The sequence below is a fragment of the Nerophis ophidion genome, linkage group LG12 (assembly GCF_033978795.1).
Source record: "Nerophis ophidion isolate RoL-2023_Sa linkage group LG12, RoL_Noph_v1.0, whole genome shotgun sequence".
Classification (NCBI taxonomy): domain Eukaryota; kingdom Metazoa; phylum Chordata; class Actinopteri; order Syngnathiformes; family Syngnathidae; genus Nerophis; species Nerophis ophidion.
This window is the reverse complement of record NC_084622.1, coordinates 5,176,257-5,191,344: the sequence shown is the minus strand read 5'-3', so window position 1 is coordinate 5,191,344 and position 15,088 is coordinate 5,176,257. Positions and strand designations below refer to the sequence as shown.

The 15,088-nt window shown below is 44.3% G+C and overlaps 1 protein-coding gene across 2 annotated transcripts in view; it reads left to right on the top strand.

Annotated features, from left to right (window-relative positions):
- LOC133562905 (uncharacterized) overlaps positions 1-15,088 on the top strand; it is a 205,273-nt gene that overhangs the window by 65,848 nt on the left and 124,337 nt on the right. The window contains exon 3 of one of the 2 annotated variants that reach the window (XR_009808941.1): positions 10,742-10,772. Coding sequence is in view for 1 of the 2 variants with exons in the window: in XM_061916728.1 (XP_061772712.1) it covers positions 10,737-10,772 (36 nt within the window). In the remaining variant the exon portion in view is untranslated. Of the gene's footprint in view, positions 1-10,736; positions 10,773-15,088 lie in introns of both variants that reach the window. The other variant, XM_061916728.1, reaches the window with a different exon arrangement.

Here is a 15,088-nt window from a genome sequence, read left to right as displayed (position 1 = left end):
AAACATCGGAATCCGTCCCAAAGCAATCACGGTTTTTTTTTTTTTAACTTTTTTTTTGTTTTTTCTAGTCCGTCGCTATCAATATCCTCAAACACGAATCTTACATCCTTGCTCAAATTAATGGAGAAATTGTCGTTTTCTCGATCCGAATAGCAGTTTTTGTTGGAGGCTCCCATTAAAAACAACGTGAGGAGCCCTCAAACGGGTGACGTCATCATACAAAATCCTTTCAGCAAAAATATGGCAATATCGCAAAATGATCAAGTATGACACATAGAATGGACCTGCTATCCCCGTTTAAATAAGAAAATCTCATTTCAGTAGGCCTTTAATGATATACCGTATTTCTTTGAATTGCCGCAGGACATATAGTATGCGCCTGCCTTGAATTACTGCCGGGTCAAACTCGCTTCGCAAAATAATTAGCGCATGCTTAGTATTACCGCTGGGTCAAACTGGTGACGTCACGAGTGACACTTCCCCTGTCATCATTTATAAAATGCAGGAGGCTGATTTCAATACTGGTAATTTGAAATCGCATAAAGGGAAGAAGATTAAGAGCTATTCAGTAGGATTTATGGTCCAAGCTATTGAATACCGGTATGCTAAAAAGAACAGTAAGCAGCTATGTTTTATTAATATACCTGTGGAGCCGACGGTCCGACAGACAGGCAGGGCACGGGTGGAGTTGGCGGCGTGGAAACTCCCTCGTCACGTGATGAGGGAGAGGGTGCTTTTTCTTCTTTTTTTTTTTGAAACTTAAATTCATACGTGCAGCTCTAGTCATTGTTGATTTAGGTTGCACATTAGAGTTACAGGGAAAAAAAGGGAGTTATTCGCTTTCATAAAAACGTTATCATAGTGATATTATGATATGATAATTGGGTCCAAAAACTATTTGATAAAGTTGTTATTAAATACTTTTTGGTCCAATTTGCTTTTAACAAAATAAATCAAGTATTGCAAGTGTATATGACCTTTCTGTATTTGTATCTGAAGCAGCAATAGCTATCCTTTGTATGATCGCATTCATTTTGTCTTAAAGTCCAGTTTAGAGAAGTATTTCATCTTGGATACAGTATATAATGTTGGGATGTCGCATGGCTGCAGTTGTGTGTCCCCGAGTATGCAAGAATCCAGGAGAGTCGTCAGTGTTGCGCGTGGGCAAATTTAGGATCCGAGACTGAACAAAGAAAAGAGGAAAGCTTATATAGGGAGAAATCAAGGAGAACCAGGTGTGTAGAAAACGAGGAGCAGGTGAAATCAATGTGTAACCATGGTAACGGACTAAACAGGAAGTAAGTGGGTCAGAAGAGAATGAAACAAAGATGGAAAAATAAACATGTGAAGATCTGAGTCACAGATCGCAACAGTATTCCCCCCCCCAAAAAGACAGATTCCAGATGTCTCAAAGAAAACAAAAACAAATAAGAACTTGAACCCCCTCCCCAAAACCAGAAAGTCCACAAACGAAGGGAGGGCGGAGGGAGGCCACGGTGGAGGGTCGCCAGATCGCATGTCCCCGAATCCACCGAGGACACATCATGTGGCGGCGGCGGGTGGAACGCTGCTGCCGAACAAGTTTTGGCGGGCGACCTCGAAAAGGCCACATTAGTGGCCGCCTCGCAGGATGAGGTGCCCGGCGAGGCGGACGACCCGGGCACGGCCACATCCGTGGCCGACATGGAGGAGGGAGTGTCTGGCGAGGAGGATGACCTCGCAGAGGCCACGCCCGTGGTCGACGTGGTGGACGACGCCTCAGCACCGAAATCCCAGCAGGCTTGGAAGCAGCAGACGAGGGTGCGGGGACTGCAGCCAAAGCAGGCCCGAGTGCAGCTGGCGAGGATGATGCGGGTGCTGCAGCCGCAGGAGTCGTCGGAGGCGGCCTGGGAGCCGCCGGAGTCGTCGGAGGCGGCCTGGGAGCCGCCGGAGTCGTCGGAGGCGGCCTGGGAGCCGCCGGAGTCGTCGGAGGCGGCCTGGGAGCCGCCGGAGTCGTCGGAGGCGGCCTGGGAGCCGCCGGAGGCGGCCTGGGAGCCGCAGGAGTCGTGACTGGTGTGAGCTCCAGCCTCATCGTCGGCGCCGGTGTGGGCTCCAGCTTCTTCGTCGGCAGTGCTTGGCGGCGTGGAGCTGGTACCGGCGCTTGTCGAGGAGCTGGCACTGGAGTGGGCTCCAGCCCTGTCGACATAGGTGAAGGTTCCAGCCCCGTCGTCGACGCTGGTGTGGGCTCCAGCCCCGTCGTCGACGCTGGTGTGGGCTCCAGCCCCGTCGTCGGCGGTGCTTGGCGGCGCGGAGCTGGTACCGGCGCTTGGCGGCGTGGAGCTGGTACCGGCGCTTGGCGGCGTGGAGCTGGTACTGGAGCTCGGCGTGGAGCCGGCGTTGGGGCTCGGCGTGGAGCCGGCGTTGGGGCTCGGCGTGGAGCCGGCGTTGGGGCTCGGCGTGGAGCCGGCGTAGGGGCTCGGCGTGGAGCCGGCGTAGGGGCTAGGCGTGGAGCCGGCGTAGGGGCTAGGCGTGGAGCCGGCGTAGGGGCTAGGCGTGGAGCCGGCGTTGGGGCTGTGCGAAAGCCCGCCAGGCACGTAGATGTCTCCGTGGAAGGAGACGCTTGCGAAGATGACAGCAGTGTGTGCCTGGCTGCACCGCAGTGTATTGTGGGCCCCCCTCCACTAGGCGGCTGCCAGAAACCGTCCACACTTGCGGGAAGACATGCCTGCTCGTCGGCGTCCCCCGGTGCGAAAACCAGGGACGGGCGGGAGGAGGCCAGGAAGAGGGACGAAGACACGTCCCGCGCCGAGTCCCAGCAGGAGGACAAAAGTGACCTCACTGTGGGCTCCACTGGAGCTCTCGGCGATCCAAAAAAGAGAGCGGGAGCTGGCAGAAAGAGCAGCCGGGGAGCAGCCGCTGGAAGCTGCGTAGGAGCAGGGAGAAGCAGCTCAGCAGACGACGGGAAGGATGGCGGCGGCGGACGTGCCGGTCGGAGAGCCGCAGTAGGCGACGGAGCCGCAAGAGCCGCGAGACGTGAAGGAGGAGGTGGGCGCGCCGGTCGGTGAGACGTAGCCGGCAGCGTTGCCGAGAGGAAGGATGGCGGCGGAGGACGCGCCGGTCGGTGAGCCGTAGCCGGTAGCGTTGCCGCGGGAGCCGCGAGGCATGCAGGAAGTGGCGGACGTGCTGGTCGGAGAGCCGTAGTCAGCCGTCGAGCCGAGAGGAAAGATGGCGGCGGGGGACGCGCCGGTCGGAGAGCCGAAGCCGGTGGCGTTGCCGCGGGGAGAGGGTCCGCGTCTGTAGGCTGGGACCGCACAAACCTGGCCTTCAAGTCCTCCAGGAATTGTGCGGTCCAGAACGTCGGCTGAGGATTGCCGACAGGGATTCTCGCGAGGACACTTTCTTCTGGCTCGATGATACTGTTGGGATGTCGCATGGCTGCAGTTGTGTGTCCCCGAGTATGCAAGAATCCAGGAGAGTCGTCAGTGTTGCGCGTGGGCAAATTTAGGATCCGAGACTGAACAAAGAAAAGAGGAAAGCTTATATAGGGAGAAATCAAGGAGAACCAGGTGTGTAGAAAACGAGGAGCAGGTGAAATCAATGTGTAACCATGGTAACGGACTAAACAGGAAGTAAGTGGGTCAGAAGAGAATGAAACAAAGATGGAAAAATAAACATGTGAAGATCTGAGTCACAGATCGCAACATATAATCCTCCATATTGGCGGAAACATTCATTTAATTCAATTTCATTCCAACAAATTAAACAATATTTTTGCATCTGACAAAAATCATCCACAAACGCTGGCTTGCTCTAATAAAAATGCCATGTTCGTTTAAAATACAGTTTAAAAATAAAATAAAAGAAAAAATTGGAGAGACCTGTGTCTGCTAGCTTGAGCGCCCCCACTTCTCCCAGTGTGGCGAGTCAGAGTACTGCTGAGGCATTGAACTGCAAGTTGACAAAATATTACCCCCTACCTTGAGGCAGAAGTACTTGCTGCCTCATGACCTGTCTTTTCCCCGTGGCAACAAGCATGCGCACCCTCCACGCACAGGCCCAATACACACTGTGTTTAGCCGTGGAGGCACCGCCTGTGTCTGCCTCATTTCCCGTCTGCTGCATTGTTTTGATCAGGAAACATGGAATTTCCGTGATTTTGACCATGAAACTTATCAAAATATACAGGAACGACACCAAAATCACAGTAAAAGCATAAACCAAAAGAGAAATATTACAATTGATTTCATTCTATTACTTGGTTTTGGAACATTTCATGGTTAAACCACCTGGTGGCAGGTGAGGCACTGCCTCACTTGCCTCCCCTGACAGCATGGCACTTTAAAATAACATATTACAGATTGTTATGACGGTGTCCATTACTACATTTTATATATATATATATATATGTATATATATATATATATATATATATATATATATATATATATATATATATATATGTGTGTATATATGGATTAAATATGCGCAGATAGGCAATTATTTCATCCACAACCGCATCACAAAAGTTGTCATCCACCCGAACCAACATTTTATCAAATCCACACCCGCCTGTTGTTATACATCTAATATAGACGATGCAAGGCATTAGTGAGGTTAGACGCTTTTGCCTGTTAAAGAAAGGAGACTGATCCAATGCAGCAGAGACATTTAATGCGCGCCACGCATTAATATCTCTTGGCCACGCATTAGTGGCTAAGAGATATTAATGCGTGATAACATTATTTATCATTATTATAATATTATTGTCATTTCCTATAAGAAAGTGTTGACCATTGTTGCCAATGCCCTCAGAGCAGGAATGCGTTCCTCACACTTTGTGTGCGCAGTTGCGGCAAGCTGATCGATGCTTTTAAGAAGTTAAAGAAATGTTTTAGAAAGACTAGGCCTATATTTTCGTTAGGTAAAAAAATCTTTTGAATTTATTTCAATGAATATTAACTTGTTAATGTTATAATGCTCAGATAGGGACGAGGAAGGGCAAACTTAAATTATACAATAACATATGTATGTCATCCCTTTTCAAACAAAAATAAATTAAATGAATAATAATAATAAATTAAATCTGCAAGCAGCGTCGGTCGGGTCCGCTTTGGCTGCTGCCCCCGCCACTCAAGCCTTGTCTAAGTCAGACCTACATAGAGGTTTTTGTTTCATGTCTCTACGACATTCCTAACAGCAGCGCAATTTAGATTTTTGGGGTTTGGTTTTTTATTGGATGGCAATTTTTGCCAGTCCTGATGTGTGTGTAAAATTTGGTGAGTTTTGAAGCATGTTAAGGGGGTCAAATTACAGCTCGACTTTTCTGGATGTTGTTGATAAATGGCTTTTGCTTTGCATAGTAGAGCGTTAACTTGCACTTTGAAGCATTTTAAGGGGGTCAAATTACAGTTCAAAGAGGCAAAAACTTTGCTTCACAGTGGCAGAGGGGTTAGTACGTCTGCCTCACAATACGAAGGCCCTGCAGTCCTGGGTTCAATCCCAGGCTAGAGATCTTTCTGTGTGGAGTTAGCATGTTCTCCCCGTGAATGCGTGGGTTCCGTCCTACCACTTCCAAAGACATGCACCTGGGGATAGGTTGATTGGCAACACTAAATTGGCCCTAGTGTTTAAATGTAAGTGTGAATATTGTCTGTCTATCTGTGTTGGCCCTGTGATGAGATGGCGACTTGTCCAGTGTGTACACCGCCTTCTGCCCAATTGTAGCTGAGATAGGCGCCAGCACGCCCCGCGACCCCAAAATGGAATAAGAGGTAGAAAATGGTTGGATGGATACCTGCAACTTATTGGCAAAGGCAAATAACTGAAAGTGGGAAATCAAACCCATCAGACTGCACTTTATCATCAAACTTGAATTATAATGAAAATAGACGGTCGCGACAAACAAAGCAGGCTAAATAGCCTTACATTGTTGCCAATCGGATTTGCGCTTCACTTGAAAGCGAGGCCAAACAGTTAACACATAGTATATCTCGAATAGAAAAAAAACACAATAAACAACTCAATTGCCTTAATTCCTTTGCATTGTAGTGCGCCCAAACAACACGTAACCATCAAAATTATTCAGCTGACCGAACTCAATAGACATGAGCTTATTTGGTATAGCCTAGGTCAGGGGTGCCCATTACGTCGATCGCGAGCTACCAGTCGACCGTGGGGGGTGTGTCAGTCGATCTCCAGCCAGGCTTTTAAAAAAAATAGACCTAAAAATTAGTGATCATCAATCTTCACCAAGGCGTCACTTAAATGACATTCACGGTACCGGAGGGTCTTGTGAGATGATGCTGGCTGCTGCAAGATCATTATTATGAAAATATGACCGAGAGGAAGGCGAGAAACACTTTTTATTTCAACAGACTCTCGCGCCGTACCTTCCGTCAAAACTCTAAAGGCCGACTGCACATTTCCTATCTTCACAATAAAAGATAGATAGATAGATAGTACTTTATTGATTCCTTCAGGAGAGTTCCTTCAGGAAAATTAAAATAAAACCCCTGCTTCATGCTGCCTGCGCTAACTAAATACAGTCTCGGAAAACTGGCGTGCACAAGCGATCCCTCAGAAAGCTGGCGTGCAAATCACTTGTGCACGCCAGCTTTCCGAGACTCTTATTTTGTTAGCGCAGGCAGCATGAAGCAGGGCTTTTATTGTGAAGATAGGAAATGTGCAGTCGGCCTTTAGAGTTTTGACGGAAGGGACGGCGCGAAAGTCTGTTGAAATAAAAAGTGTTTCTCGCCTTCCTCTCTGTCATTTTTTCATAATAATTAACTGGCAGCAGCCAGCGTCATCTCACAAGACCCTCGGGTGCCGTGAATGTCAATCAAGCAAGCTACGGAATTTGCCGCCAATGTTTTTCTTGTAAAGTGTATGGAAGCTGGATGAATTAGATGCCAAAAACCAACCACTTTCATGTGGTATTGTACAGAAAGGACAACTTTTTTTCTCCTCCATTTGAAAATGGGGGTGTTATCATCATTACAGTCTGATTCCAATCAATGCAAGTCATCAGAATCAGGTAATACACCAACTTATATTCTTGTCTTTGTGAAAGAAAGACATCTATATGTGTTACACATGCTTGTATTATCATTAAACACATTTAACTTGTTTACAAAAATGTCTCTTTCATAAATAAATAAATATAAATGATATATATAAATGAGGTAGATCCCCTCGAGTCGGTCAATTGAAAAGTAGCTCGCCTGCAGAAAAAGTGTGGGCACCCCTGGCCTAGGTAATGAAGGTTAATTCATTTAACATATCCAACCATATGTCTACTTACTTTTTTTGATTTTTTAGCACTATGCAGGAATAAAATGGCATCTACAGTGCCAGGATTCAGGCGAGAGCGCCTGGCTTCTAAAATGCGCCCTGCTGCGCTGAAGGAGCACTCACTTGCGGCACTTGTTGCTGGGACGCATAGGATTCTCTTGGCAAGGTGTTGTAGTCGTGGGAATGATTGTCCCTGTTTCCCCCAAAAGGAAAGTAGATTTTCTTCTGCTGATCCGTCGAGATGGAAGTTTTTAGTTTGTCGCGTACCACGTTTGCTGCCAGCGTTGCCGTCTTTTTCTTTTCTTCTTCTTCTTCTGTTGTGTTGTGTTGTGCTGCAGTGCCTGATGAATAATTGACTGTTTCAAAAAGTGCTGGTCGTTTTTCGTATATGGGTAACAACATTTAACTATGTATATATATTTCCGAATTGGTTCAACCGCCAACCGCGCATCTTTAATATGTATATATATATATATATACATATATATATATATATATATATCCATCCATCCATCCATTTTCTACCGCTTATTCCCATTTGGGGTCGCGGGGGGCGCTCGCACCTATCTCAGCTACAATCGGGCGGAAGGCAACGTACACCCTGGACAAGTCGCCACCTCATCATCGCAGGGCCAACACAGATAGACAGACAACATTCACACTTACATTCACACACTAGAGACCTTTTAGTGTTGCCAATCAACCTATCCCCAGGTGTATGTCTTTGGAGGTATATATATATATATATATATATATATATATATATATATATATATATATATATATATTTATATATACTTGCAGTGTGCAAATTGTACATATTATTATGTACGTATTATTGTTATGAAGGTGTCTGTTACTACATTATATATATATATATATATATATATATATATATATATATATATATGTATATATATATATATATATATATATATATACGTGCAGCGTGTATATAAAATGTTGCTGGAGGGTGACAACAGTGACTACAATTAGTTAAATTTTTTCAATTATTTATCATCTTTAGAATCTTTAAAAAAAAGACGTGTGTTCTTGTCTCTAATAATGATTGTGAACAATAGGCAAATTTCACCCAAAAAGTGCAGTTCCCCTTTAAATTATTCCAGGGGTGTCTAAAGTGTGGCCCTGGGTACATTTTGAGGCCCACTGTGGGCCTAAAAAAAACTGTGGGCCGCCCACAGTTTTTTTTTTCTCCCCATTGCATATTTGAATAAGGTGTGTGTGTTTGTGTGTGTGTGTGTGTGTGTGTGTGTGCGTTTGTGTGTGCGGTTCGCGTTTGTTAAAGTATCTTTTTCACGTCATTGCAAATTGACGCTGCTTTATAAGATACTTGAATTGATGTAGACATAATTTAGCTGGCTGACTTTGGCAAAAATGATAGTTCAAGTTATTTTTCACAAAACACTTGTTTAGTATTCTAGCAAAATAGAAGCTAACACTCTAACTACGGAGGTTGAGACCACATCCTCCCTCCAAATGTCCAATATCAGGTTTTTAAATGCTGGCGTATCACATGTGTACTGCCATAAAAACAAGGTCCACTTTGCAAAATGAGCAAAGTATTCATGTTTTAAACAAGAATAAGAAGAAATATCCTCTCACTTAACATTTAGCCCTTGCCCATGTTTTTGGGAGTGACACACTAAAAACTTGTGATGACGTCACGACTATTGTCGACAAAAATATAATTGTCTGCTACAAATGTTGTAGACCAGGGGTGCCCATTACGTCGATCGCGAGCTACCAGTCGACCGCGGGGGGTGTGTCAGTCGATCTCGAGACAGGCTTTTAAAAAAAATAGACCTAAAAATGAGTGATCTTCAATCTTCACCAAGACGTCACTTAAATGACATTCACGGTACCGTAGGCGCTTGTGAGATGACGCTGGCTGCTGCAAGATCATTATTATGAAAATTTGACCGAGAGGAAGGCTAGAAAACACTTTTTATTTCAACAGACTCTTGCGCCGTACGTTCCGTCAAAACTCTAAAGGCCGACTGCACATTTCCTATCTTCACAATAAAAGCCCTGCTTCATGCTGCCTGCGCTAACTAAATACAGAGTCTCGGAAAACTGGCGTGCACAAGCGATCCCTCAGAAAGCTGGCGTGCAAATCACTTGTGCACGCCAGCTTTCCGAGACTCTTATTTTGTTAGCGCAGGCAGCATGAAGCAGGGCTTTTATTGTGAAGATAGGAAATGTGCAGTCGGCCTTTAGAGTTTTGACGGAAGGGACGGCGCGAAAGTCTGTTGAAATAAAAAGTGTTTCTCGCCTTCCTCTCTGTCATTTTTTCATAATAATGAACTGGCGGCAGCCAGCGTCATCTCACAAGACCCTCGGGTGCCGTGAATGTCAATCAAGCAAGCTACGGAATTTGCCGCCAATGTTTTTCTTGTGAGGTGTATGGAAGCTGGATGAATTAGATGCCAAAAACCAACCACTTTCATGTGGTATTGTACAGAAAGGACACATTTTTTTCTCCTCCATTTGAAAATGTGGGCGTTATCATCATTACTGTCTGATTCCAATCAATGCAAGTCATCAGAATCAGGTAATACACCAACTTATATTCTTGTCTTCGTGAAAGAAAGACATCTATATGTGTTACACATGCTTGTATTATCATTAAACACATTTAACTTGTTTATAAAAATGTCTCTTTCATAAATAAATAAATATAAATGATATATATAAATGAAGTAGATCCCCTCGAGTTGGTCAATTGAAAAGTAGCTCGCCTGCAGAAAAAGTGTGGGCACCCCTGACCTAGCTCATAATATCACAATATATATCTGCTTTAGGCCATCTAGAAAAACCTTACTGATAACAACTCGTGATCTGATTGGCTATGGCAACTGTCTGCCAAATATTTGTGACGGACGCCTGCATTGTTGATTCTGAAGGCCTCGGGCAGATTTCGTACAGCATGGCAACATAAACTAGCTGAATTCTGATTGGATAAAAACTCTATAACCTAAAAACAACAGCACTGGAAGGAGCATAATATGAGAGAATATGACTATGTTTATATATTTAGGGAAAGTAAATAAAAAATCATTTTTAGCTTTAATTATGATCATGATTTCTGGTTGTTAGGCCAGCAGAGAAGGCCTTGCTGGCCCTGACGGCACACCACTGTTTTATACAATGTTTGTCAGGTATTTGTTCATCTTTAGTCTCTGTGTTTATTGTATTCTTTTTTAAAATTTGCCTATTATTTTTAGATCGGTATTTTTTTTACACTTTGTTTTTTTTTCTTTTAATTTTCTCCTTTATTTCCACATGACAAATCTATTGCATCTCCGTATAGTCTTTACTTCCTCTAACACAAAATGGTCAAATTAAAACAAGGCAAGTGAAGCCTGTAATTGTTGCTCATGCATCACGGCACAGGAGTGCACTTGTAAGAAGGCTTGGCGCTGACATGTGCTTTTTGTCTCAATCAGGACAGAAGATCCCTTGGCAGATGACGAGAAAAGAAGGTACTTTTTTTTTTACTACTTGACGCTCATTTAAATTGTCCATTTATAATTGTGAATATATGATTACACCTTTTGTCATGATGGTTTAATTTTAATCTAACCCCGCTCGCATTTTACACACACGTGCTTGTCAGTCCCCTAAAGGTTTGTACCAGTTTTTGTATTGATTTTGCTAATTGAACCAAAGTTACAGCTGGTGTTTTGTGGTTGTATTCAATTTTTCACAAACACACACACACACACACACACACACACACACACACACACACACACACACACACACACACACACACACACACACACACACACACACACACACTCACCCTCATTCTTGTGTTTGTTACTGTTGCGTTTGGAACAGATGTTCCTCCGAGGGAATTTAAGTTGCTGGTCAATCCCAAGTTCTTTTGATGACACATAAGGTTATTTTAAATGAAACCCAGGAATAGAATTGTTATTTTGCAATTTATTCCAAAGCTTTGGAGAGACCAATTTATGAACAACACATTCAAATCGCATCGCCCAAGTTGATCTGAAGACACCCCGGAAGTCTTGTCTTTTTCCATACGCCATCCCCCTTTCAGAGCGAATCCCCATATCTCTTCTTCTGCCGGCCAGGGAGAGATAAGGAAAGAGTTATGGCTAGTCTACTCATTCCTACAGCTCCAAGGTTAACGCAAGCACACTACTACTTCTCACAGTTGTGTTGGATCCACTATGGATTAAACTTTCACGTTTCATGTTAGACCCGCTCGACATCCATTGCTTTCGGTCCCCATATGCGGTCCTCTCCAAGGTTTCTCATAGTCATCATTGTCATCGACGTCCCACTGGGTGTGAGTTTTCCTTGCCCTTATGTGGGCCTACCGAGGATGTCGTTGTGGTTTACGTTGTGGTTTGTGTTGTGGTTTGTGCGGCCCTTTGAGACACTAGTGATTTAGGGCTACATATATGCTGGTAATTTAATTTTCCTGAAAGAATCAATAAAGCACAATCTATCTATCTATCTATCTATCTATCTATCTATCTATCTATCTATCTATCTATCTATCTATCTATCTATCTATCTATCTATCTATCTATCTATCTATCTATTTATTTGTTCAAACTGATAAACATTTTTTTGATGTTGCAAATATTCATTAACTTTAGAATTTGATGCCAGCAACACGTGACAAAGAAGTTGGGAAAGGTGGCAATTAATACTGATAAAGTTGAAGAATGCTCATCAAACACTTATATGGAACATCCCACAGGTGTGCAGGCGAATTGGGAATAGTTGGGTGCCATAATTGGGTATAAAAGCAGCTTCCATGAAATGCTAAGTAATTCACAAACAAGGATGGGGTGAGGGTCATCTATTTGTAAGCAGATTGTCGAACAGCTTTAGAACAACTTTTCTCAATGAGCTATTGCAAGGAATTTAGGGATTTTACGATCTGCAGGCTGTAAAATCATCAAAAAGTTCAGAGAATCTGGAGAAATCACTGCACGTAAGCGATGATTTTAAGGACCTTTGATCCCTCAGGCAGTACTGCATCAAAACCGACATCAGTGTGTAAAGGATATCACCACACGAGCTCAGGAACACTTCATAAAACCACTGTCAGTAACGACAGTTGGTCGCTACATCTGTAAGTGCAAGTTAAAACTCTACTATGCAAAGCCAAACCCATTTATCAACAATATCCTGAAACACAGCCGGCTTGGCTGGGCCCGAGCTCACCTAAGATGGACTGATGCAAAGTGGAAAGGTGTTCTGTGGTCTGACGAGTCCACATTTCAAATTATATTTGGTAACAGAGGACGTGGTGTCCTCCAGAACAAAGAGGGAAAAACACATTCGGATTGTTAGAGGCGCAAAGTTCAAAAGCCAGCATCTGTGATGGTATGGGGGTGCATTAGTGCCCAAGGCATGGGTAACTTACACATCTGTGAAGGCACCATTAATGCTGAAAGGTCCATACAGGTTTTGGAGCAACATATGTTGTCATCCAAGCAACGTTATCATGGACACCCCTGCTTATTTCAGCAAGACAATGCCAAGCCACGTGTTACAACAGCGTGGCTTCGTAGTAAAAGAGTGCGGGTACTTTCCTAGCCCGCCTGCAGTCCAGACCTGTCTCCCATCGAAAATGTGTGGCGCATTATTAAGCGTAAAATGCGACAGCGGAGACCCCGGACTGTTGAACGACTGAAGCTCTACATACAACAAGGATGGGAAAGAATTCCACTTTCATAGCTTCAACAATTAGTTTCCTCAGTTCCCAAACGTTTATTGAGTGTTTTAAAAGAAATTGTGATGTAACACAGTGGTGAACATGCCCTTTCCCAACTTTTTTGGAACGTGTTGCAGACATAAGATTCTAAGTTAATTATTATTTGCAAAAACAAATAAAGTTTATGAGTTTGAACATCAAATATTTTGTCTTTGTAGTGCATCTAATTGAATATAGGTTGAAAAGGATTTGCAAATCAATGTATTCCGTTTATACTTACATCTAACACAATTTCCTAACTCATATGGAAACGGGGTTTGTACAAAACTTCTAAAGCACGCCCCACATTAAAGTTTTAGCAAGTTAGCAATAAAATAAAAGCATAGTTACATAGGAGATAGATTGAGGGAGTCCACGTCAAAGTCGTCATGGTCAGCAAGGGAAACCCGCAATTCTCGAAAGTCACCACTTTGCTCTACCCCCTTCAAAGACATAGCAAACCAAGAAACAGGGTGGGGTTGACCTTCTACGGCTCTAACAATGATGCGGGTGCATAGAGTCCTAGCGCAAGGGGCGATAAAGCAACCGCATGATGGCCAAGAAAACTCCAATGGAGACCAGGAGACCTAATTAGGTCAGTCCACCTGCCAAAGGTGCCTTGGAGCCAATCTTTGAAGGGGTCAAAGACACCGGAAACTTCAGTAAATTCCATAGACAGGGCTTCGAGGCCCTCTAAAGCACTCTGGACCGAGCCATCGGGGGAAGTGTTGTTAGGAATGAAGGTACAGCATTGGTCACCAAACATTGCACACACACCTTCCTTGGCAAGGATGCGGTCAAGGGCTATGCGGTTCTGGAGGGTCATGAAGGATGTCGGGGCAAGTTGTTCAGCAAGTCCCTCAACAGCGTCATGAGTCAGGTTGATGAGTCTCAACAGATTCTAAAAAACATAGTTTATGCGTTCTACATTTTTAGTAGCAGTCACAAGGAAAATAGCACCAATGGTAGGAAGGTTCTCGAAACCTGCACAGGATTCACACCACAATTTATGTTGTTTGCGGGGACCCCCCTTGGTTGCCCTATTGCATCAAAGTAAACACCATCAGGGTTTCTCATCAAATCAAAGGATCCCATTACAGTCCTACTAGATAGAACATGGCGGTGTCGGCGGGAAGTTAAAGAGGCCGTTGAAACAGGAGTTCCAGGGAGTGTTAATTTGGTACCCACTAGGGTGAGTGGGGTCACCAGTCTAACCATAGCACAAAGTCCAACGGCTGACGTCAGGATTTTAATGCACAATCTGTGCTCCCCACAATACCAGAAAAAGTCAGCCTGTGCCCAAGGGGCCTATATTTGAGCCATCTATCAGTGTGGTGCACCAGGAAGGGTCAATGTCACCCAATTTGTTGGGGGACGAAGAGGGGCCTGTGAATTGAAAACACGTGTAATTCAGCTTGTGGTGTCAGGCTTGCCTGTGACAGTTTGACTATGTTTTAGTTTTTTCCTCGGCATTTGTCTTTGTTTCCTCTGTGTGTGTAGTGTTTCCTGTCAGCTCTCTTATTTTGTTGGTTTCCTGTCTTCGTCCCTGAGTGCTGTGTTCCCCCTCAGCCGCGGCTGGTTGGCACCAGGTCACACCTGGTGTCAATCAGTCCGCTCCTATTTAGACCTGTCTTTCCATCCAGTCACTGCTGGATTATTGTATAGCATGTCGCACTTGTCATTGCTACCTGTCGTGTCGTATCTTGCCGTGTCAATGCAGTGTTGCGGTAAGCTATGTTTGATAGCAGTTCTTAGCTTACTGTCTTTTGTTCCCTGCTTCCAGTTTGTTTTCTAAGTACAAGTCTGACTTCTGTTTTCCATGCTAAAGTTCCTTTTAGTTTTTTAGCTCCCATGCTAGCTCTCTTAGTTTGTTATCCGCCCACGTGCGTGCTTTTTGTTTGTACCCTTTGTTTGGTTTTGTTCTAGTATTTTATATTAAAACCATGTTTCCTTATTCAATGCCTGCCTCCTTCTCTGCATCTTGGGGTTCGCCAACAACAAACTTTGACATTTGGGCCACAAAGGGAAGAAGTCGGGTGGAATTGTCAACAGGAGGGC